Raw genomic sequence first — 24,543 nt, forward strand, 5'->3', positions numbered from 1 at the left:
GGGAGAGGGAGAGAGAGAGAGAGAGAGAGAGAGAGAGAGAGAGAGGCTCAGGCAAACAATAAAAAGGTATAGTAAGGGAGGGGCTAGAAAAATGAGACTTATTGGGCTGATCTGTGCTGGGGAAAGAGGCCTGCAAATGTGATCTGCTATGCCTAACAGTTCCCTGGGTATTGGCCTCCCTTCACCTAACCATGGGTAATAATCCTAAGGGACCCCATCCTATAAAATCACTTTAAAAGGGCTAACAATGTGTACTACACCAATGTTGAAAAAACAAATAATTTTTAAATATTTAAGAAGTCTGATCAATGCAATGGTTCACCATGACTCCAGATGTTAAAGAATGCTCACCTCAGAGGTGAGGGAATAATAGGTAGAATGAGGCAAGCATTCTTCAACAGGTCCAATGTAGGAATTTGTTTTGCTTGATTATGCTTATTTGTTATAAGGATTTTGTTTTCCTTTGTGTAAGGGAAGGTAGGAAGGAGAAAAAAAATGCTTGATAATTTAAAAAAATTAATTAAAAAAGAGGCTAAATCAGATTTACCTTTAAGGACAGCCTAATATATTCTGTGATTTCAAGGTATCCTTGCCCCCCCCCATTTTTTCCCTTCTTACTTGCAATTTTTTAAAAAAGAAAAACAAAGAAGGGGACTATGTTCCTAAAGGACTTGTTAATTGATGTCAGCCTCATTATCTTGGTCAGTAATGAACCTACAGGTGTCCAGGGGCTATTTTGTAAGTTCTCCTTTACCCCAGCTTCATTCCAAGTGACTCCTGGGGCAAGTCAGTCATGTCAAGTTATCTTTGGTACCCCTGTTGCCATTGCTTATCGCCTCAAAAAAAGATGTGTTGGTAATTTCATCTTGTTAAGAGCTTTGGAATCTGGGTTTCACAGTGTGGCCGTGAGAGCAAAACTTGGCCCTCATTTTGGCATGTTAATGAGTAGTTAATTCTGTTCCAGCTGGAGGAAAAAAACACCATGAAACATAATTCTTGGGAAATAGTGCAGGTTCACTCTCCTAATCACAACAAGATGTTTAAATAGCACTAGTGCACTTTTCAAATTCTCTGTCTGCTTCTGTTTCAAGTATAGACAACAAAAGGAAGAGACTTGAAAGCCCATGTTTAAGGATCTCCAAATCTGCTTCCTCAGATAGAACCAAGGATGGATGGAATCAAGAACTCACTGGCTGGATATCTTCATATCTACGTGCAGTTGAGATGGTATTGGGTAGGATGGAATCCCAGAAGCGTCAGTACTCTGGGGGAAGGTAAAATCTGACGGCCTTAGGCTCCTACTTAAGAGGCCTTGATGCTTTTCTGTTACCTTTAAGATAAAGCCCAAATTCTTCAGCTTAGGTTTGGCATTTAACACTTCTGACAGTACAGTATGGCCTCAGTCTGCCTTTCTGGGCTTCCGTCCTATCACCTTTCCCTTATCCTTATGCATGCTGCAGTCCAGACAGACTTGGCTACCTTCCATTCCCTGAACTGTACTTCCTAATTCTATGCATTTGCACAGTCTCCACTCCAGCTCTCACTGTCTGGAAGACTCTCCTTCCTCACTTTTACCCCCCATTGGGCTCCCTCCTCCTCTTCAAATAATTATGTATTTTCTTATCTGTATATATGTTGTATCCAGCCTCCCGACCTTCCTCCCAATACAATGTAAGCTTATTGAGGTTAATCCCTGGCCCTCACCACAGTGCCCTGAAACATAGCACTTAAAATACCTGTTGAATTGGACCAGATTTCTGCAGAAGGAGTGGTATTGTAGTAAAAAGAGACCAAGAAATGCAACTTGGAATAGCTGAAGGAAATGGGGATTAAGTCAGTCTGTAGTGCTGGGTTTTGGCTTGTTCTTGGCTGCGTAAGAACCATGTTCATTTTTGCTTAGATCCTAAGTTGTGCAGGAAGGAAGAAATATTGACAAACCTTATGACCAATGGCTACTTACGTGTTCAAAGGGACAGATTTTTTTTTACCATTCTAAATGGCTATCCTGGATTTTGAAATGGTGAACATTTGATAGATAGCATACAGGATAATGATCTAAAGGAAGGAACGACCCACATTTTCAGGGCATAGGTCAAATATATCCAGAGTTATAGCCAGCAAAGGCAGTCCTTGTCAGAAGCCAAACATCGCTGACCCTTTGTTGGTATGTCTTATTCACATTTAGAAGCTTAATTGGAGAGCAGAACAAAGAGGTCTCGATTCAATTAAGGGAAAATAACAGACTGACAAAGGGCAGACAAAAATCAGCAACCCCTTCACATGCTGTTGTTAGAATTTAAAGCATGTTTCTGCTGACCTTTCTGACTATAAACCTGGAATGCACTAGAGAAGGAAGGCCAATTCCATTTTGTTCATATAAATGTTATACAGGCAGAGGTGGGGACATCAGGAGACCATGGGCATATGCAGCCAGTCAGTCAACAAGCATTTATTAAGCACCTATTATATATACTAGGTGCTGAGCTGAATACTAGGGATACAAAGAAAGGGGAAAGATGGTTCCTGCTCTCAAGGATCTCACTGTCTAAGAAGGTGAAATGCAGTTAACTGTGTACGTACAGGGTAACATTATATGCAGGGTAAATTGGAAAGAATCTCAGAGGAAAACGATTCTTAAAGATTAAGAAGTACTGGGAAAGGTGTCTAGTAGAAGATGGGACTTTAGCTAAGAAATCAGGCAAGCTAGGAGGCAGAAATAACAAGGGACAGAGTTCCAGGCATGGGGGACAGTTAGCAAAAATGCTTCAGATAGGAAGATGGAATATTTTGTCTGAGAAACAGCAAATATTCTGTGTCACTGGATTCCAGAGTACATGGATGTAGAGGTGAGGTGGGGCATAGGGTATAAGAAGACTGTAGGAAGTAGGAAGGTGCCAGGTTATGGAGCGTTTTATAAGCCAAACAGAAGATTTTTATGTCTGATTCTGAAGGTAATAGGGAGCCGCAGAAGTTTATTGAAGAGAGGGATGATATGGTCAAACTTGTGCTTTAGTGGATCAGTTTGGTAGCTGGAGGAAGTTGGACTGGAGTGGGGGAAGACTTGTGGCAGGGATACCAACTACCAAGCAATTGCAATAGCTATGCAGGGAGAAAAAAACAACCACTCTTTTCTAGTGTCAGTCCGCCTTGACCTGTCAGAATGATCACCTCAGAACTGGAAGGAACCTGGAAGTCCACCTTGTGCAATCTTTCATTTTATACATGAGGAATCTGAGGTTAAGCAATTTGCCCAAAGTCACACAGGTAATAAGTGTCACAGTGATCACTTGATAACTAGCAGCAATACAGGGTCAGTACCAGATCTAGACAAGAATCAGTTCTATGGTGTATAATACAAGCCTATCATAGCTCGGTGGGGGTGAAAATCAAAGGGATTTCAGCTCAGGAGGTGGGGTGGTGCAGCTGGTAAACTGATTTAATCACCCAGATACAAGGATCAAAATCCAAAACCTTTGTTGATTGCTTGCTGGGAAAATAAAGGGATTAAAAATGGTATGAAAATCGAACAGTGGCTAATTCAACTGAATAAACAGTTGGTTGTACATGAAGACAGAAGATGGATCAGGCACTCAGCAGGTTAAGACTGAGAGGCGTTCGTAGATGTGTGGGAGAAAGGTTAGGGCATGGAAGCTCATTTCTATTAGTCATTCATTTGCATGAATGCCAACAACAGAAAAAATAAGTTAGAAGGGGGTAGGTAAAAGGTTAGTTTGCTCCAGCTTTGCAGGGCACATTAACCTTTCGACAGGAGGAGGTGAGCTCATTTGGCTCTCAAATGGAGTAACTAAACAGCTAAGAGCCAAGTGCTGCTGACACACGTACTGAAGTCTGTTTGTGGAAGGATACGTGAAGGATTGAATCGCTGGTAGGCAATGTGAAGGGGAAGGTCTCCCAGGGAATAATGAAGATCCTATCCTCTAAGTTCTGATAATTGGAGCTATCAATCAACCGAGAACATCAAGTCCCCACTATGAGCCAGGCACTGGGAATACAAAAAGAGGCAAAAGGTAGTTCCTGCCCCCCAGAAGCTGACAGTCTAATGGGGGAAATACCATGCAGACAAATAAGTACAGAACAAGTTCTATATGGGGCAGCTAGGTGGTGCTGTGGATAGAGTGCCAAGTCCGGAGTCAGCAAGACTCACCTTCCTGAGTTCAAATCTGGCTCTAGACACGCATTAGTTGTGTGGCCCTGTGTAAGTCACTTACTCCTTAATTCTTCATCTGTAAAATGAACTGAAGAAGGAAATGGCGAGCCACTCCAGGATCTTTGCTGAGAAAACCTCACATGGGGTCACAGAGTTGACATGATTGAAGACCCCTGAAGAGCAACATCAACAAGCTACACAACGGACACACAGGAAACAATCAACAGGGGAGGAACCAGAAGCAAGAGAGACTAGGAGAAGACTCTGTGTAGAAGCTGAGATTCCAGTCGGGACTTAAGGAAGCCATGGAGGTCAGAAGTCAGGGGAGGAGGCAGACGATCTGAACCTAGAGTCAGAATTAGGTCCATTGATATTGCAGTGCTTGAAGAAGGAAGACAGGAAGTGGAGAGGAAGAGGATCAGACACTTTCATTAGGTACCAAATGGATTGGGAGAGGAAAGACTGGCAGGACTCTAAGGAGAAGGGGGTGAAAACACTGGAAAATGAAAAAGAAGTCTGTTTGCTCAAGAGGCCTCAAGTACGTTACAGGGAACACCTCGTGGTGGGGACTTGACTAGTCAAAAGACCTCAATATGATTGTCAGCTTCCTAGCCAGCCGTACCTTCAACTGTGGGTGTCACTTCCTCTTGCTGAGTGACAGGTTAGGCACATGCAAAAGTGCCATGTATTGGGACTGCATAGCTCATAAGGTTCCAACAATTATGAAGCGCTTATTATATGCTCTGTTATGTGCCAGAAACCGTGTCAGGCACTGGGAAAAAAACAAAACAAAAATGAAGCAAGTTCATGCACTTAAGAAGTTTCAAATTGCCTGCTTCTGTTCTAAGTAGATAACAAAAGAAGGGAATATAAAGAATGCATAAAGTTACGTACAAAATATATCACAATTGTAAGTATAAAATATGCCAAAATTAATATAATTCTAAAACAAAACATTATACTAAAACACAAAATAATAACCTACATTCATAGAACCAATTAACCACCCAGGTGGAAGCTAACAGAAAGCTCAGAAAAACTAAGATGACAAATATTTATTCCATTCTACACGTAGGTTATCAATCTAAGTAAAAATGCAACCAAAGAAGTCAAATTTTTAGGTTTAAAAAATATGTTGGTTTGGTGTAATTTCTCTCATGCTTAACGAAAAGATATTAGTAGGGGTGATACATGTGAAGGAAGCAGTCTCTATTAGTTGAAATATTACAATGCTAAGGCACTAGGATTGCATTTTTGGTTTCCTTTTAAAAATAGTAATCTTTTTTATTTGTAGCTGAGTTTTCTTTAGGCCCATTTGCACTCCTTTCAGGCCTGAGTGAGAACAGGATAACCAGATTTGTAAAATGGTAAAGGGGAGATGGATTGTGCTTCCATGTGCAACCAAATTAAGTAATGAGCACAATCAATATTTGGCTAGTCAGTCCAATTAGGTCAGTCAACTGGTTGTGAGAAGAGGAATATCTATGATTCTTCTTCAAAAAGAATTTGTAGGGAACATCATGGAAAAAGTATTGAAACCCATCCATGTTATAGTTTGGAGCTGGCTAATGCAGAGTTCTGTTGGAAATTAAGAGTAAATACCACATATCATTTAGAGTTTCCATCTTTGTTTTAAAAGAGTCGTGCACTGTCTCTCTTTAAAGTATATTTATGTATTTACATGTGTAATGGTAATGTGAATTTGAAGATCTTCCCTGCCCCTTAATAGGCCTAAGGTTATTTGAAGATCTTCCCTGCTTTGAAGATCGTCTCTGACCCTTAATAGGCCAAATCTAATCACATGGAGCCTGTGGTGGCAGAAGTTTGCTGAACAGGTGGAGCAGAGCTGAGAGGAAGCTGGGAATCAGAGCAGTTAGAGCAGAGAGAGGAGAGGATGCAGGCAAGGATAAAGCTAAGGTGTTGCTCCCTGAGGTGATGTATAGATTTCTTTGTTGCTATAATAAATTTGGTTTTCTGGTGTTTGAATAGATGTTTTGCTTCCATCTTCTTTATGGAGAGTCTGTTACATTTTGTGATTCATAACTATGCAGGCATATTCATAGTCACCCTCAGTGCTGTGAATATCATATTGGTGCTACAACATGTAAAGAAGGGATTCCTCAATCAAATGTAGACTCCATGAAGGCAGGAACTGGGTTCCATTTTATTCTTCCACAACCAGAACTTTTTTTAAAACAGTGCTTTGCACATAAAGGCTCTTACAAAAATGCCCTTCTAATTGTGTTGGATTGTATTGGAATATGAACTCTGGCATCAAGAGAGTGCAATATAGTGACAAATACTTGTTAAAAACAATCTAGAATTTTAAAATTTTCTTTAGTCATTAAATCTGAATGTGAACAGTAGGGAAGGCAAACTCAGGGTTAAAACTAGAAACATTTAAGCATGGTTCAATGATTCTTATTTCCAGGGAGGTAGGGAAGGATTCATTCTAACTCCAGGGAAATGTGGTTTAGTCTCATATTTTGATGCTTTGTCCTGACTTGGCAGGCTAGTGAGACTGGTTAACTTAGTCATTAAAGCAAACAGTGCTAATGAGGCCAAGGCTGCTTAGCTTTGTTCCATTCTTTTGCCACAAACTGTACCCATAACCACAGCCAATCACTTCACAAAGGCATGACCTGAGTCACAAGAGGGCCACTCCAGACAGAGTCAATTGGATTAGCACACAGCCATCACCACTAATGCAGAAACAATTCAAAGCACACATAATTACAACAAAAGTGATCATGGTAATAATGATAATGATAGTCATTGGGCAGAGAGGATTCTCCTGGCCAGAATTCAAATACACCAACCCCTAGGGAGAGATGTAGCTATTTCTTAGTCACTTCACTGAGAAAAAAAGAAATACCTGACCACTCTGAACTTACTCTGCACATGAGCACAGGCCACACACACACACAGACACACGCACACGCACACACATGCACACACGTGCACACGCATTCACACACACACACACTGAAGAGAGGACTTTTACATGTTTTTTGTTTTGGTCTAGATCCATGATTTCAGTGGTCTGGGGAATTCCTGTCATAATACACATCGGCATCTAGTCCGTAATTTACACTTTCATAGCATTGCCTGAGGCACTGAGCATTGAGCCACTTTCTCATTGCCACACAGGTGGTCTATACCAGAGGCAGAATTTGAACCCCGGTTTTCCAGACTCCAAGGCTTGATGTTTTATGTATTACACTGCATTGCCTTCCCTTATATATGAGAGCTTAGGTCATTTTGTGAGTTCATGTATATTCATGGTAATTTCCATAGCCATCTAAAAGGCTTAAGACAATTGAACATGTCAAACAAGGGAAGAATTGTTGTTTAACTGAATTTTCACCAAACGACCCCATGTGTACAACTCACAGGTCAGACAGTAAGTCATTGCTAATCTACATAATCCTAAATCTCCTAAAATATCTTAAAGGGCAATGAGAAATTTTATAGAATGTGTTATTTATTTACTTAGAAGGCTTTAATAGCCTCTTCTGAGCTAATATCTTCTGTTGGGTAAAATATCTGTTCGGGACCTTTTAAAATGTGTATTATTTACCTGGTAGAGCTCAATGGCTTCTCTGGAGCCATTTGCTCTGTGTAAATTAGTGCTGGGAGGGGATGAAATAAGAAGCTGATTTTTAGACTTGATGGCTTGCATTTTCTTATATTCAGGGTTATGCTTTATTACGCTAATCAACAGGAAAGGGTTGCAACATACGCCCGCTTTATCCAGTCTTTGCAGAGGCCTCTCTATTTTCCCTCACATCAGAGGGTACTGTATGTACAGCTAAAGGAAGATGAGCAGGGCTCTGGGCTAGAGAGCACTGACAGCGGTTGATCGCCTTGCCTGATGACCATAGAGGCATTAATTACGCCATGGTTGGGCTGGGATGTCATGTAACAACGAGATCTAGCATTCATATTTTGTTGTAAGGTTTGCAAAAGCACTTTAAATGTTATCTCATTTGATCAGCGAGATAATTATTTGTTAGAAAATAGTACCATCAAATATGCACTACATTGAAAAGAGACCACAGGGGCGGCTAGGTGGCACAGTGAATAGAGCACAGGCCCTGGAGTCAGGAGGACCTGAGTTCAAATCCAGCCTCAGACATTTAACACTTACTAGCTGTGGGACCTTGGGCAAATCACTTAACCCCAATTGCCCTACCTTCCCCCCTCCAAAAAAAGCAAAAAAAAAAAAAAAGAGGCCACAAATAACCCGCTAATAAACCCATGATATTTCAGAAAAAGCCTAAGCATTGTTTTTATAACATGACAATGTTTCAGTTCCTTTGAACATAAACTTGAAAGGCAATGCCAAAGAGTTCCAACCCATGAAATGGAGAACAGGTTTCTTTAATCACCAGAGAGATTATGAGTAGATGGGCTGAGCAGCAGAATTTGGGGTTCACAGGTGATTGTGGGTGGTGGTGCAGTTTTTGGATGCGCCTCCTGGAAATTTAGCTGAGGGGTAAGGAGGGAGAGCCTTTAGCCTTTCCTTACACTGCTCTGTGCTCACTTTCTGGAAGTGCTGAAAGGGTGAGAGATAGAGTGAAGGGAAGTGGGGCTGCGGATGTTGGGCCAGTAGTCTGCCTGTTTCAGTGATTAATGGGTGTAAACATTAAGCAGAACAGAGAATACAGGAAGGAGCTGAAAGGAAATTTATCTCCCCTCTGTGACCAAGGAACTCACAGTCCCTAGCATATGGGAGAAAATCAGGAGGAACATGGAAAAAAAAAGCTTCCAAATGAGATATCCCTTCCATGTGTCTGGGAAGTATGGAAAGAAATAAAGACTTCTATACCACAGGTATTAACCTTGCCCAACTGGAGAGGAACCAGATTAAAATGTAATTGGGAAATATTTAATAAGAGAAACAAAATACAATTAAACATAGATGTTAACATTGACTTTCTAAGTTAATATATAGGGATCCTTCTGTATGGTTTGGTGACCCATTTCTGTGTCTGACACCACTATTCTACAGTACAAAATGGTGTACTTGTGTTCAATGCTTTGTGACCCCATTCTGGGGGGTTTTCTTGGTAGAGATATTGGAGTGGCTTGCCATTGTCCATTCCAGCTCATTTTACAGATGAGGAAACCGAGGCAAACAGGGTTAAGTGATTTGCCCAGGGTAACATTGCTAGTAAATGTTTGAGGTCAGATTTGAACTCATGAAAATGAGTCCTCTTAACTCCAGGCCCAGCATTCTATGTACTGTACTACCCAGCTTCCCTCACTATAGAATTAAGCCCACCCAAAGTGGGATTGTATTTGTAAAGTACTGATACTTAATAATTCCCTTCCTTTCCCTTCTCCCTCCCAGAATCCAGAACAGATCTTCAGAATCTAGAAGAAACTCTAGTGTAGGTCAGTGATATAAATCGGCATTTTCCTTTTAACCACGCCTTAAAGCTTTGGTGTCCATAATCCCCGCAGCAAAATCCTATGAAAGGTGCTGCAAATTAATGTGTTTTTTTTTCTTCCCTTAAATTACCCCAAAACATAAACTATATACAGTAGAAACAATAGCAGATGATAATGTTATTGGCACGTCAGAAAATAATGAATCTGAGGGAGTTTGTGTTTCCATAACCATGTTCCCATAACATAGGCTTCACACTATTCCCAATGAGCTGGCTGGTGTGAACATGAGTTCATACATGAGAGAGGACAGCCTCAGAAACTTTGCTGACTATGTTACTATGGGCAAGCTATTTCCAGGCATCCCAGTGTCTTCATCTGTAAAATCGTGATAATACCTTGTCTTTAACTCACATAGTTGTTGTGAAGTTCAAATGAGATAATTTATGTAAAGTACTTTGTAAATCATGAAATATTATAAAATTGTCAACTCTAATAATAGCTATTTCTTCCTCTTGATGGCCAGTGGTATAGATGGTAAGACCTAAATGAGACAGAACTTAATAGGATTAATATTAGCTACCTTTAGGGGCGGCTAGGGGACACATTGAATAGAACACCAGCCCTGGAGTCAGGAGGACCTGAGTTCAAATATGCCCTCAGACACTTTACACAAAACTAGCCGTGTGACCTTGGGCAAGTCACTTAACCCCAATTGCCCTACCTTCCCCCCTCCAAAAAAAAGCAAAAAAAATATTAGCTACCCTTAAAAATGACTGCATATGGGAAAACCTTGGCAAATTTACAAACAGAAGGTTTGGTGAAGCAAGGTGCCAGGAGGAAGACGTGGGCCTAAGCTTGGCCTCTGACATTCACCACTTGTGTGACTACGGGCAAGTGGTTTTTCAGGCTCAGAACCTTTAAGACTCCTCTTAGGGGCTGATCTGCTTCAGCGGTAAGAATGTCCATGTTGGGAGTTTGGCCTCCATACAGATGAAATGACAGGCAGGTCCAGAGCCAGATGCAGCCTGTCCCAAAAGCTTCAGTGTTGCTTTAAACTTTAAAAGCTCAAAGCTATGCTAAGACTCTTGGTATGACATGCATGTTAAAGTTTAAACTTTCATAGCTTAAAACTGCACTAAGATTTTTAGGACAACATACATATTAAAGTTGAAGTTTTCACAGTTTTATTAATTCATAAATTTTAATTTAATTAATATCATACTTTAATAGTTTTAGATATATCTATATTTGGCATCTAGCATGGTTTGATAAGTGCTTTTAAAATAAATGTTTGCTTTTTTAATTTTAATTTTTTTGTTTTTTTGGAGGGGGGAAGGCAGGGCAGTTGGGGTGAAGTGACTTGCCCAAGGTCTCACGGCTAGTTTTGTGTTAAGTGTCTGAGGCTGGATTTGAACTCAGGTCCTCCTGACTCCAAGGTGGGTAATCTATTTGCTGCGCCACCCAGCTGCCCCTAAATGTTTGCTTTAAAAAAAAAAATCCTGCTAAAAATGTATGAGACCATCGATTTACGTCAATGATCAACGCTTTAGGAGGAAATATATACATATATTTTTCTTTTCTTTTTTTTTTGGAGGGCAACTGGGGCTAAGTAACTTGCCCAAGGTTACACGGCTAGTATTTTTTTTTTTTTGGGTGTGGGTGTTAAGTGTCTCAGGCTGGAACCGAACTCGGGTCCTCCCGACTCCGGGGCCGGCGCTTTACTCACTGTGCCACCAGCTGCCCCAACATATATTTTTCTATTAGACTTTTATTCTCTTGTTGCTTTATGAGATTGTGTCATTTCTTTCCAACTAGATTGACAGAGGCTTCTCTTTCAACTTCTTTTCTATTTCCCAACTTTCACATGTAGGTTTTTGTTCTGCTCTCTAAAGCAATACTGAATAAACCTATTCCTGCTTATACATGACAGTTTTTCAAATATTTGAAATGTTTTATTGTTTGTTGTAAGCTCTCATACATAATAAATATACCCATGTAATCTATATGTATGTCATTGATCAGTGGAATAAATCAGCATTTCTTTAAACACTTTTAGCAGAGCACTTTTTCAAAGTAAACAGTTATTTTAATAAGTGCTACACTGGGTACCAAAGTTGATGCAAAAGAATTAGGAAAAAGGGGCCCCTGTCAATCTAGTTAGGAAGAAATGTCACATGGAACAATAGGGTACAAAAGCCAGTTTGTGTGATCATATACACCCAGTTCTAAAAAGCGTTTAGGGCACACAAAGTCAGGTCAGGTGTATTCATTCCATGATGGCAGCAATGATTCTATAATAATTCTGTAATCCCCTGTCTATACAGGGGATAAGACAGGAGGGCATTCCAATCCAGGACACCGGAGCTGGGTCTACGCATGGTTGCACAGAGTGGGGGGGGGGTGAGGATAAGAGGGGTCTAACTGGGGAAGAGGGACTGAGTCTGTGAGTAGTGACAGATGGCAGACAGTAAATATAGAGTGGGAAGCATCATTGTTAGAGAAGGTGGAGTTGAGGAATTTAGATGGAGTAGAGACAACATTGGGAGCCCTTGTGCAGAGGATGGAGTAATGAAACTGGTGGTTTGGGGATAACCTCCAGTATTATTGTTACAGCGACAGGGACAGGACGGACGGAATAGTGGAGAGAGTGGGTTAGAAGAGAAGGCTATTAGGAAATAATCCCAGTGTGAAGTTCTTAGAGTCTAACCCTAACCACTAGGGTGGTGTGGGACAGCAAGGAAGGACCAGCAGTATTTGGTGTCTGACTGGACAAGGGTGAACGAGAACGAGACAGAGCGCTTGAGAGCTATGAGAGGAGAATGTTAGAGATTCAATTCAGAATCATGAGCTCTCTGAATACAAAAGTGAAAGGTAGTCTATTCTCTGTTTCTGATTCAGAGACAGAAAAATAGCACGAGTTATTCAGGAATAGAACCACTTTATTTTTTCTTGTTGGGTTCACATTTTTTTGCTTTTTGAGTCACTTCAGCCATGTGTGACTCTTTGTGACCCCATTTAGGGTCTTGTCAAAGATATCGGAGTGATTTGCCATTTTCTTCTCCAGCTTATTTTACAGATGAGAAACTGAGGCAAACAGGGTCAAATGACTTGCCCAGGGTCACACAGCTAGTAAGTTTCTGAGGCAGGATTTGAACGCCTAAAGATGTGTCTTTCTGGTTCCAAGCCCAATGCTCTATCCACTGTGTCCCCTAGCTGTCCTCTGGGTTCATATGAGACCAGTACTAATTCAAAACTGTTATCGTATAATAATTATTCTTCGGTTTGTGTGATAAGAATTCAAATATAGAGACAAAGTCATTGAATGCCTTTCAAGAATCAGATGATCTCATAAAACATAAAGAGTTGGAAGGAAAGTTAAAGGTTATGCAATCTTTTCTATCATCCAGTGCAGGAATTCCTTCTAAATCCCTGCCTCTGCTTGAATACTTCCAATGCCAGGAAACTTACTACCTCAGAGGTAGCCTGTTTCATTGTTGGACAGTTTTAGTTGTTGGAAGTTTCTTATATCAAGCCAAAATCTGCCTCCTTCCAACTTTGACATATTGATCTACTCAGTTTTGCTCTCTGTAGCAGCACAGAATAAGTCTAGACTCTTTTCTGTGTGACAGTTTTAAAATATGAATGTTTATTAACACTAGTTAATAACTATTAATTAAATTAATCACTATTAACACAATTACTACAATGCAATTATTATTACATATTGATTCAATTAACATAATAACATGATTAATTATTAATCTTGAAATGTTTATTTGAAATATTTTGTTCTCTCTGTTTTCTCTTTCTGCAACCAAAATCAATCCTCCATTTCTTCAACCATTCTGATTTGCTGTGGTTGCTAGACCTTTAGCCATTCCAGTTGTCCTCCTCTATGGAGTTCTAGTTGATTAAGATTTCTTAGGCCATCGAGTTTCCCACAAACCACAGAAGAAACACTGACATTGCTGTAGGCAAGATGCCTGGCATAATAGATTTAGCAGCACTTTCTGCCAAGCAGACATGAATTCTCTGGTAACTCCCCTGGCTAGTCTTAGTCTGAGAGGGTTAACTCTAAGAACGAACACTTTTCATGACTCCGCTGTCCCTTTTCAGTTAGGATGATCACCATGAGTAGTAACAAACTAAATAACACTATTTGTTGGAGAGCAGCATTTGGCAGACAGTGGGTCTGTTCTGGACTTTATCCAACTTGGCATAGTTTCTGAGTTAATAAAAGGACTTTGGTACAGAGTGGTCTCGCTCGGCCAATCTCTGGGCAGAGATTCTCCCCAAGAACAGTGTTAGGGAAAGTGTCACATTAAAGACTAGAGAATCCAGAGCTTTTCAAAACCAAGATATCCATCATTTTTTTGTCCCCTAAAGGGGTGCCTAGCAATTTTATTTACTCCTGAAAGGCCTAGCTTTTGACTTTTTACAGAAAGCTGGGCACTACAGTGGGTATTTCAGGTCAGGAAGACCTCAATTAAAATCCAGCTTAATTTTTTTTAAACTTTTACTAGCTATGTGACACTGAGCAAGCTACTTAATCTCTGTGTGTCTCAGATTTCTCACCTGTAAAATGGGAATGATAATAACACCTGTCTCCCAGGCTTGTTGGGAGACAAAATGAGGTATTTGTAAAGCATTTTTGAGGACCCCCAAGAGCTAGTTTTCATCACCATCTTCATCATTATTATCATGTTAACAATGCACCACAACTCTGACACTCTTCATTGAGATGTCAAAAATTACTAAGATATTAACCAGAAAATTACATTTATTTGGTAGGAGGCCTGAGAAGAGGTGAAGGCGCCACTCTCAATTCCAGTTTTTCACTCCCTCCTTTGCTCTTCATTGAATCTAGTTCAAGGTATATAATCTCATGTAGATGTGACCCTAAAGAAACCTGTCCCTTCTGTGTTGAGCCTTGTCTATTTCCACTCATTGGAGATGGGTCTCCACTCTTTTTCTCAAGTCGAACCATTTTAGATATTGTAAATGGCATAGAGATGAAAGCTTTTCAGTTTTTATGTACTCTACACTTCCTCCCCAAAAGGAATGGAAGGTCTGAGATGATCTGAAACAGATAAGAGAAAAGATCAGAACTAAACGATGTAATGTGCTTGCAAAATCCCCGATAGCTCAGCATTCAGCTGCCGAATCACCTCTGGGTTCATAGTGAACAGCAGCGGAGGGGTATTCAAGATAAGTGGATCTTGGGCCTGAGAAACTGCCAGATGGACAGACAGGTTATAGCCTAATGATTCATCTCTGTGGCTCATAAAAGTGTAGCCATTTCTGGAATTGGGAGCTGATATTTCAAAAGACCATTATATGCACAATTTAACCACATGGCCATTCATGCCCTTTGAGTGTCATCAGATTAACAACTGCTTTCATGTTGACTTTTCTTATTTATTTATATATTCATAATAAATACCTTCTCCATATTTCCCCTAAATATTTCCTATTTCCTGCCCAATCTGACTTATTCAGTTGGAATTATACTACCTTTTAAAAAATACAAATCTATATTCATATAAATGTATAATGTATTAACATAAAATAATATAATAACAAATAAAAATAAACATATAAAACTCTACACTAAATAGAACTAAGTTTTCAAACTAGTTTAAATATAAAATCCAAGTTATTGCAAATAATACTTGGATTTCACAGAACGTATTAATTCCAGATATGTTGCTCTAAAGCATCCTTACTAGCTCTGCTCTGTCTTTCAGAAACAGATGGAGGTAGTCCAAGGATATGATTAACTTCTTAGTCCCAGCCATTTCCTGTTGCTTTCCTTCCCTAGATTTCAGGATTGACTTCTCGCTTCTCTGCTCAGCTTGACAAATCATGTGAAGACTTTTTTTGATCACTTATCTTCTATTTACTACACATGAAGGGAGATCAATCATACGTGCAGGTACTTCATATGCTACACACATATATGTCCTTCCTAACAGTATTTTGCCTTTTTTTTTTCTAGCAACTTTGCCTCTCTTCTCATCACCAATGTCCATAGTACTAAAAGACATGCAGGTCACCAACTGAGCTCGTGCAAGCATGCAGATATACGCCCCTTAAAAATTCATTTCATTTCAATTTGTTTCACTTCAATTTATTTCAAAAAACATTGAATGACTGACTACCCTGTTAACTCCATAGCAGCAAATGGTAGTGGCTGAGAGGATCCCAACTAGAATCAGGGAAATGGGACACAATGTGCTCATTTCTCAGAGTCTCCAGGCAAACTCGCCAAGACTTTATTTAAGTTGCAGATAAGTTGTGGATCTGCACCAGCGGAGGGAGTTTCCACACAATGATGACTTCATGGCTCCCATAAATTCCCATTCAAAGTTAATATACATGAGAACCATAGCAATAATAGAAGAAGGGGGACCACAGACGGGTGTTCCTGCTTTTCATACATAGCATTTAACTGACATTTTCCTTTCCAAATTTTTGTTTCCCCCCTCTAATTCTCATCCTTTTTTTCATTAAGGGCATTAGTGGAGCTGAGCATTGGCTTGGTGGTCATCTTAGTAGCATATCGTTAAAGAGATCTATGCAAGAACCACTCATGAAAAACCGTGAATAGCCAGTGGGAGAAGAGAAGGATCGTGGCCACCCTGGTTCGAGATGGCCCACACCGCCATGCTCAGTCTCTCCTGTACTGAGCGGCATTGATGATATACATGGTATACAAGATGAACAGGCAGAAGCGCCAGCGGATGTCCAATTTCTCACACTGCCTTGCCAACATTTTTTCAGTTCTGACCTCAAATATGCCTTGGATGATTATTCCTTTTTTTTTTCTTTTTGGAGGGCAACTGGGGTTAAGTGACTTGCCCAAGGTCACATGGTAAGTGTCTGAGGCCAGATTGGAACTCAGGTCCTCCTGACTCCAGGTCCAGTGCTCTATTCACTGCGCCACCTAGCTGCCCCTTGGATGATTATTTCTAAGACACAGACTGAACCCAAATCTTAAATGGAACCAAAGAGGGGACAAAGCTTTCTGGGGAAGGGGCTGAATCCACAGATAGGATTTTGGGTGATGGTCCCCCTAAGTTTTAATTTGTTAAGATTCCGTCTTAGTCACTACACCCTTGTTGAAGTTGAAAGGATACTGTCTTAACAATCAAATTACTGGTTGTTCCAATAAAACCAAAGCAGCAAGTAAACGAAGCCATCTTGGTAAAGCTTATCTAGGAAGAATTGCAAAACATCTGGCCAGCTCCTCCTCCCATCAGGCTAGGTACCTGAACTATTTCAAAGAGATGAGATGTGGCTACCTATTCTCAAGAAAGGAAATACCACAATTTCTTTCTTTCTTTCTTTCTTTCTTTCTTTCTTTCTTTCTTTCTTTCTTTCTTTCTTTCTTTCTTTCTTTCTTTCTTTCTTTCTTTCTTTCTTTCTTTCTTTCTTCCTTTCTTTCTTAAGCAATTGGGGTTAAGTAACTTGCTCAAGGTTACACGGTCAGTTATTTCTGGGTGTGGTGCTGAGTATCTGAGCCCGGATTTGATCCCCAGGTCATTCCAACACTGGAGCCTGTGCTCTTACTCGCTGAGCCGCCTGGCCACCCCTAAGCAATTGGGGTTAAGTAACTTGCTCAACGTTACACAGCCAGGTGTTTCTGGGGGGGTGCTAAGTGTCTGAGTCCAGATTCGATCCCCAGGTCATCCCGACACTGGGGTCAGTGCTCTTACTCACTGTGCCACCTGGCTGCCTGAAATACCACAATTTCTGCTTGGAGCCTGTCTTATAAGGTCCTATCTATGAATCTTTTCTGGGAAGGTAAAATTTCCTTTTTCACTGGGAAAAATCGATGTCAAGTAGTTACTTTCTGTGACATAAGATTATGATCAGTGATGTCTCTAAGACACCACAGGATGCTGGGCTTCATAAAAGAGAACATTTGAAATCAAATATTAGCATCGAGGGCAGGGGCTTTCTGTTTTCCCTTTGTCTCCTCAGCACTTAGTTCAGAGTGGTACGTAGTAGGAGCTTAATAAATGCTTGTTGATTTGACTGACTTTTGGTGAAGTTCTACTGATATGAAAAGCTAAAGTGATCTGGGGGGAGGGGGCGTAGGAGCGGATGGGCATGGTGCTCTAAACTAGAACTTCAGAATGTGAAAAGATAAAATCTGGGAGAGGCTGTAACTTGTCTTTAAAATCCTGAGGGATATGAATTTGATCTCCAAATGCTGGAATACTAGAAATAAGAAGTCTCATTTTTGTATAGCAGGTGGCAAGTTTATGGAATTTGTTAATTTATAGGATTTAGACTTGCATAGGATCTTTGAGACTATCTGATCCATTCCCTTTGGCAGCTAGGAGGTGCCATGGACAGAGCATTGGTCTTGGAATCAGGAAGATTCATCTCTAGGAGTTCAAATCTGGCTTTAGACACTTACTAGCTGTGTGACCCTAGGCAAGTCACTCAACCTTGTGTGCCTCAGTTCTTCATCTGTCAAATGAGCTGGAGAAGAAAATGACAAATCACTACGGTAACTTTGCCAAGAAAACTCAAAATGGAGTCACAGTGTCAGACGTGACTGAAACCACTAAACAACAAAGACAACAATCCAATCCCTCAAATCAATTGAAGTCCATTGAATTTAACAGGAACATTGATTAAGCAGCCACTTAGGGAACAGCACTATGCTAGGCAATAGGAAAGTTACTAAACTTAGGTAAGACATAGTCTCTGCCCTTGTGGAGTTCTTCATCTAGTAGACTTTGACAGGTGGCAGAAGTAGAAAATAGATTGAAGTAAGGTTTAAAGAAATTAATGAATTCTTGTTCAACTGTTCAGTAATAGAGTTTATTAAAAGATGCGAATCTTTTGAGTATGATATTATTGGCGGGCATACATGATTCTTCACAAACTGACTTAAGGTACCACTCACTGTCTGAGATGTAATGCTGGACTGGAAAGAACAGAAATATGACCTTGTATGGCACTTCTCAATCTCCAATAATACAAGTTTATTCAAAAGCACATGCAAATGGAGATAACTATATTCCCCACCTGACTTAGATGGTCTAAAATTCATTAATAAAAAATATTGGAAAACCTGAACCCAATTAATTCAAAGCCTGCTTTTTTTTAATCCCTTGCATTTTGAATTAATGAGTTCTTACTGTATCTCCAAATGATTACAAATGCTTCTCGTTTGTGGCGATGGCTCCTTTGGCCCTGAAACATCCACAAAGCCCATGGAACTGGTCAGCAAAATAGACCCGAGCAGGCAGCTTTTTATTGCATTATTAGGATCACATTACAAAGTCAACAAATCATTTTGAAATCTCTTTGTGACTAGAGTTCCCATAATCCTAAAGAGAAGGCACGGAATACTTTGAGATACTTTAGATATAAAGTTTAGGTGTAAATTTTTGAACAAAAGGTAAAAATGTCATAACATACATAGCTGAAGATATACTGTATATATATATATATATTATATACATAATAATGGTACATTGTGGTTGGGTTTTTTTTGTACATTGTGTTTTAAAGAGCTAAATTTATTTGATAAAAATTCTCATTTTTTCCCTTTCCCTCTTTCCTCTGAGGTCTCTATGTTTAATCAGTTATCCTTATATTTACTTGCCAGAGTAAATTTGTTTCTGATTTGGGAAATGAGTTTTTCCTTGCCATGTTTAGTACAGTGCTCTGAATAGAGTAGTTATACAATAAAGCAACAACTAATTAGTCAGTTAAGAGTTTTAGCTTATTTGAGTGAGATATAAAATGGCAAAAGTTAATATCACTAGTTCAACATCTCTCAAAACTTTCTGTATACAAAACGTCTTATCTTTTGGAACTGTATACTAGAATTTTATCAGTTATATTGCTGTGTAACTGCTTTCTGTGTTTTCAATCATATATATATTTCGCTTTTTGGAGGGCAATTGGGGTTAAGTGACTTGCCCAAGGTCACATGGCTAGTAAGTGTTAAGTGTCCAAGGCCGGATTTGAACTCAGATCCTCCTGACTTCAGGGCCAATGCTCTATTCACTGCACCACGTAGTTGCCTCCCCCCCCCAATCATATTTTCAAAGGGATTTGGCATCATCCTAACGATAGGTGTAGGTAAAGTCCACCAAATGCCATAAGAGCTGTGTGTTTTAAACTGAACTATTTTTAACCTCTATATGTTTTGTGGAGGGAGCAGTTTATTTATTTGCCTTTTTTTTGGAGGGGGAGGATAGGGCAATTGGGGTTAAGTGACTTGTCCAAGGTCACAGGGCTAGATTTTTTGTGTGTGTATGTCAAGTGTCTGAGGCCAGATCCGAACCCAGGTCCTCCTGACTTCAGGGCCGGTGCTCTACTCATTGTGCCACCTAGCCACCCTGAGGGGGAAATTTATTAAAGAAGACAAATGTCAGGATTTAGGAGACAGTATTTTTAAAAAGATAATAGAGAAAAAATAGATAAAAGGAAATATTCTGTCAGAAATTAAATGTGTTCAGACCTCCAACTTCCTTTTCTTTTCAAGTAACAAAACCTTCCACAATTTGTTTGTTAACTGCCACGTTTCTAAAACGCCCTTCTAAGAGATTTCAATGGCAACTAATCTCACAGCATGCAGAGTGTATACAGTTTGTCAAAATGAAGGGTTTTCAAGTGAACTAAAAAAATATGATGTTTATAAAACTGAGGTGGAATAAGTTTGGTGGTCTCAGTCTACCACCCATAGAGAATGCTTTTCACCCATGCACAACAAATAATTCAGCCTAAGTGACAGATTTTGCTCTGGAGAAGCACTGGACTGAGCTGGTTTACAGAGTCAATTACTGCTCATTCTAGGAAAAGAGTGAGATTGGGGAATAGAAGGCTGGGCTGGGGTAGGGGTGGAATGAATCATAGCGTCACAGGCTTCAGAAGAGGGGCTGAGGGTGAGCCAGACAAGATTCAGGTGGCTGCCAGGAGAGCATGGGGGAAAAAATGTCTTTGTGCCACTGTATGACATACTGCCTCACTTGCGGAACCTGGTGGTTCTTTAACTTACAGGCACCACCAAAAATTCCCTCCTGCTGTGTCAAAATGGGGCAGGGGAGGAGGGAAAGAGGCCTATATCCGGAAGCTACTTTACATCTCCTAGTTCAACTGTCTTTTATATAGTCTTTAAGGCAAACTCTGGTGCCAAATACAGCTCAACCATGTTTATTTATTATATTTACATGTCTTATTTGGTAATATAAGTGAGAAAAAAACTAAACAATGCAAAGAAACAAGAAATGGGGAATGCAGGAGCATGAATTGTTGGGGTTTGTGCATAAAGCATTTCAACGGAGAATATCATCAAAAGAATGATAACTTCCAGTGAAAGGATTTGGAGAGTCAGAAGAAAACATTTCAAAATAAATGAAGTACTTATTGCTGAAAAATAAGCTTAGATTTCAACAAACTCTAAAGCTCACAATTTACTGTATCATTCATGCTTTCCCCACTAAGTTTCTTATCTCTTGTCTCATAGCACAACAAGGGATTCTGCACACTCTCTATGAAATACAACAAGACTGTGATTTTTGCAGTAATAAACTCCACACATGCATGACAAATCCAAGCATGCAAAGTGTTTAACATCCCAGTTCACAGATACTTTGGGGACAAAAATCCGATTATGAATTATATGCCACAATAAATAGGGCTCAACGTTTCATAAAGCAATTTATAGTTCATAAAAATGACAAAATGTACCTGTCAGACAGAACGCGGAGAGCAGATCTCTGTGCGGCCTGCTGGAAGAAAGGGCAGAGATGTTTATTTTATATTCTGACTTTTAAATTATGTGCTCAATCAACACTTAAGAAAAAAACGTGTTACACACATTTTTGTCATGTGGCCAAATTTCAAACTACTAACCAAGCAGCAGACAGTGTTTCATGAAATGAACATTCCAGATGAATAAATGTGAGACTCTGTGATGTACGCTATCACACAAGAGAATTGTCACAAGGCAGGCATGGTATTTTAGGGAGTGAGAACTCTTATTTAGGTAATTTTCAGCAAGTCTTAGGATGTCAAACAAGGACAAAAATTCTCCTTTTACTCCTATCCCTTTCCCCATGTTCCAGCATTTTTACCTGTAAGAAGACTGTCTACTCTGATTTTTTTAAACGCCCTTCCCCCTGCTCCCCGCCACCCACCAAGCTATAATTTTGCACCAGCAGTCAGACTTATGGGAAGCGATCTCTCTTCCTTCATTAAACTCTGCTCTAACTTTTCTACCTGCCTCCTCTTTTTCTGAACAGTCTATATTCTTCCCCATTCAGCTTCTCGTGGTGGTTGGGAGTCAGGGTAAGGAGACAACAGACTTCACATGCATTCTGTTGCCTCTAATTCTAGTGTGATTCTTAGGAGGTGGAAAGATGTTTGAAGGCCAAGACAGGCTTTAGAATAGTCCAAGATGTAAAGAGAACGTGATTTGCTTTACTTGGCAGGTTTGTTGTGCTTCACTTGCACAAGCCACAGCTCCCAACAGACGGGTAGACAGAGGTAACTGGGGAGCTTCTAAGATATTCCTATATGTTACTTCCATGAGACTGATAGAGTTTGCAAATGTGTAATCTTCAGAATGCAAATGCCTAAAGAGCAGAATTGTCATTAAAAAAAGTTTTTTATAGACATGAAAATACTTTCCATAGCAAATAATGCTGGGCCTCTGCGTATCAGTACCTTTTCTTTCCTTAGCTGAGTTAATCAAATCAATCAATGAACTATTTTTTGTTTGTTTTTTTTAGACTCAAATGCGAGAACACAAATACGGAATAGAGAAAAGAAACAAAAACATATCATAAACTTAAATACTGGGACTTAAATACAATGTGAAAAAGAAAAAATCATGTCGTGTGCATAGCAGAACACGAGAGGACTCAAAATATGTAACAATAAATTTTCATTTCAAGAAAATCTGTATGATAAGCAATACTGCTTGTGTTGAGAATTGACCATCTTTGCTTCCTTGTGAGATTTCTTTTGTCCTCTGTTGTGTACTTTTTTACTTTGTTCTTTTTTTCCCTCCCCCTCTCCCAAAGGCTACAATAAAGTTTAGATATGTTTCTTTTTGGCTATAAATATATACACACATATATAGACATATAGTCTCTCTCTACTCATTACCTTAATGCACTATTTTTGAATACCCACTGGATGCAATGTCTTTTACTAGGTAATGTGGGTACCAAAGAAATAGAGAGAGTCCTTGACTTTAGAGAGATTGACACCTGACTGGGAAGTCCTAAAAAAAAAGACTGACCTTTGAATACATTGACAAGGTACTATGCCAATAAGAAGAGATTAACATAATGCCCACTGTATACATATCTGTGAAGGAATACGGGGCAATGGAGGTAAACAGAGTTGATTGAGGTCCAAGAAGGAAGGTAATCCTGGAGGAATGAAGTGTTGAAAGATGAAGAGGGACTTGAATAGGAACTGAGAAGAGAGGCTGGAATGGAATAGCACCTGCAAAAGCACAGAACTGGACCCCAGAGTGCTGGGCCTGGAGTCAGGAAGATTTGTGTTCATATCTGACCTCAGATACTCACTGTGTGCCCTTGGGCAAGTCACTTAACCTCTGTTTGTCTTAATTCACTGGATAGGGAAATTGTAAACCACTCCAGTGTCTTGGCTAAGAAAGCCCCATGTCGAGTATGTCTTCCTTTGTATTGCCAAAACTTAGCACAAATAGGCACTTCATAAATGTTTGCCGTTTGACAAGCATGCATGGCTTGTGATCTGTATCCTGGAGGGAGTACCCACATTGACGAGATCATTGATCTACTGCATATTGAAATACATTGTTCTCACTCCTCATCTCAAAATCAGGCCTTTCCCCTCTTCATTATTCTCATCTCTACCCCCCAAGAGAATTCAATTTATAGTGTTTTTACTGAAGACATAGAAACATCACATATTCCAGATTCCCCATCTAAAGGGATTTATAGAGCCCAACAGATTTTAGGAGCCAAACTTGGAAAGAACAGCTTGGCTTACTATCATTGGGAAGTCTTTGATGAAGACACATGAAAGGCTCTTGAGTTCCCCAAAAGAAAAGGGAGTGTCTTATGATCATGAATGATCTCGAACCTTCACCAGACCTTTAAGAATCGGTACATTCTGAATTACCTAACATTGAGAACGAAGGCTGCGACCAAACGTCAAATAGCAATTTCTAGCATTGACTTGTCTGGCTTTCCCTGAGAGACTCTGTTTTTAGGTTCCTATCAGTGCTGTTAGTGTTTTTTAAAAGCAAATGAGCAAAACAACAGCATCTAGCTAAGTTCCCAAGATACTGTCTTTCTCCTCTATTCACTGACCCTTTAGTACGGGTCAAAAAAATGGTAAAGGAGCTCTTAAGAAACATTTATCATAAGCTGTTCATAGTGTATCAAAGTGAGTTCTAAAAGAATTTTGGAATCAGGGTAGACTAACAGAGCTAGAAAGAATCTAAGAGTCTGTCTAGTTCAACTCCTCCTTCCCCCCTTTTTAGGTGTGAGGAAACTAGGGGTTACATGACTTGCCTATGAGTTGCATGGTTAGTGACAGAGCAAGAAATGCAGTCCACGTGTCTTGATGCACAATTCATTTTATTCTTCCAGGCTACTTTCCAATCTGCAGTGAATGTCACTGAGTCTTATGAGAATCAGAAGAAATTTCTCCAAATAATCAAAGATTAGTGTTGATAGGATCTTTTGTACTAAGTCTCTAAGGTCTCCCAACTGTGTAAATTTAGAAATCCAAAAGGCCAATCATCAGGGTTTAATGCAACCTCCACCCCTCCTTCAAAGAAAGAAAACACATTTTCATGGTTTTTAAATATTTAAAATATTTTCATTATGGTTAATTTTTAGATTTTAATGTCTGCTTCTCTCCTCTTTCCCCTTTTTTTCTCTCCACCCCCACCTGCCACCAAATAAAAGGTAGTGATGTTGAGATAGTGGTTTGGGAAAGCT

The 24,543-nt window shown here is 39.8% G+C and overlaps 1 protein-coding gene across 1 annotated transcript in view; it reads right to left on the reverse strand.

Annotated features, from left to right (window-relative positions):
• The window catches only part of AFF3 (ALF transcription elongation factor 3), a 689,351-nt gene that overhangs the window by 102,053 nt on the left and 562,755 nt on the right, over positions 1 to 24,543 (reverse strand). Inside the window, exon 9 of the mRNA XM_069073008.1 lies at positions 21,287 to 21,327. Coding sequence (XP_068929109.1) covers positions 21,287 to 21,327 — 41 coding nt within the window. The remainder of the gene's footprint in view (positions 1 to 21,286; positions 21,328 to 24,543) is intronic.

The sequence above is a fragment of the Petaurus breviceps genome, unplaced genomic scaffold (genome assembly GCF_028583685.1).
Source record: "Petaurus breviceps papuanus isolate PSGF00001 unplaced genomic scaffold, PetGlider_PUasm1.0 90849, whole genome shotgun sequence".
Lineage (NCBI taxonomy): Eukaryota > Metazoa > Chordata > Mammalia > Diprotodontia > Petauridae > Petaurus > Petaurus breviceps.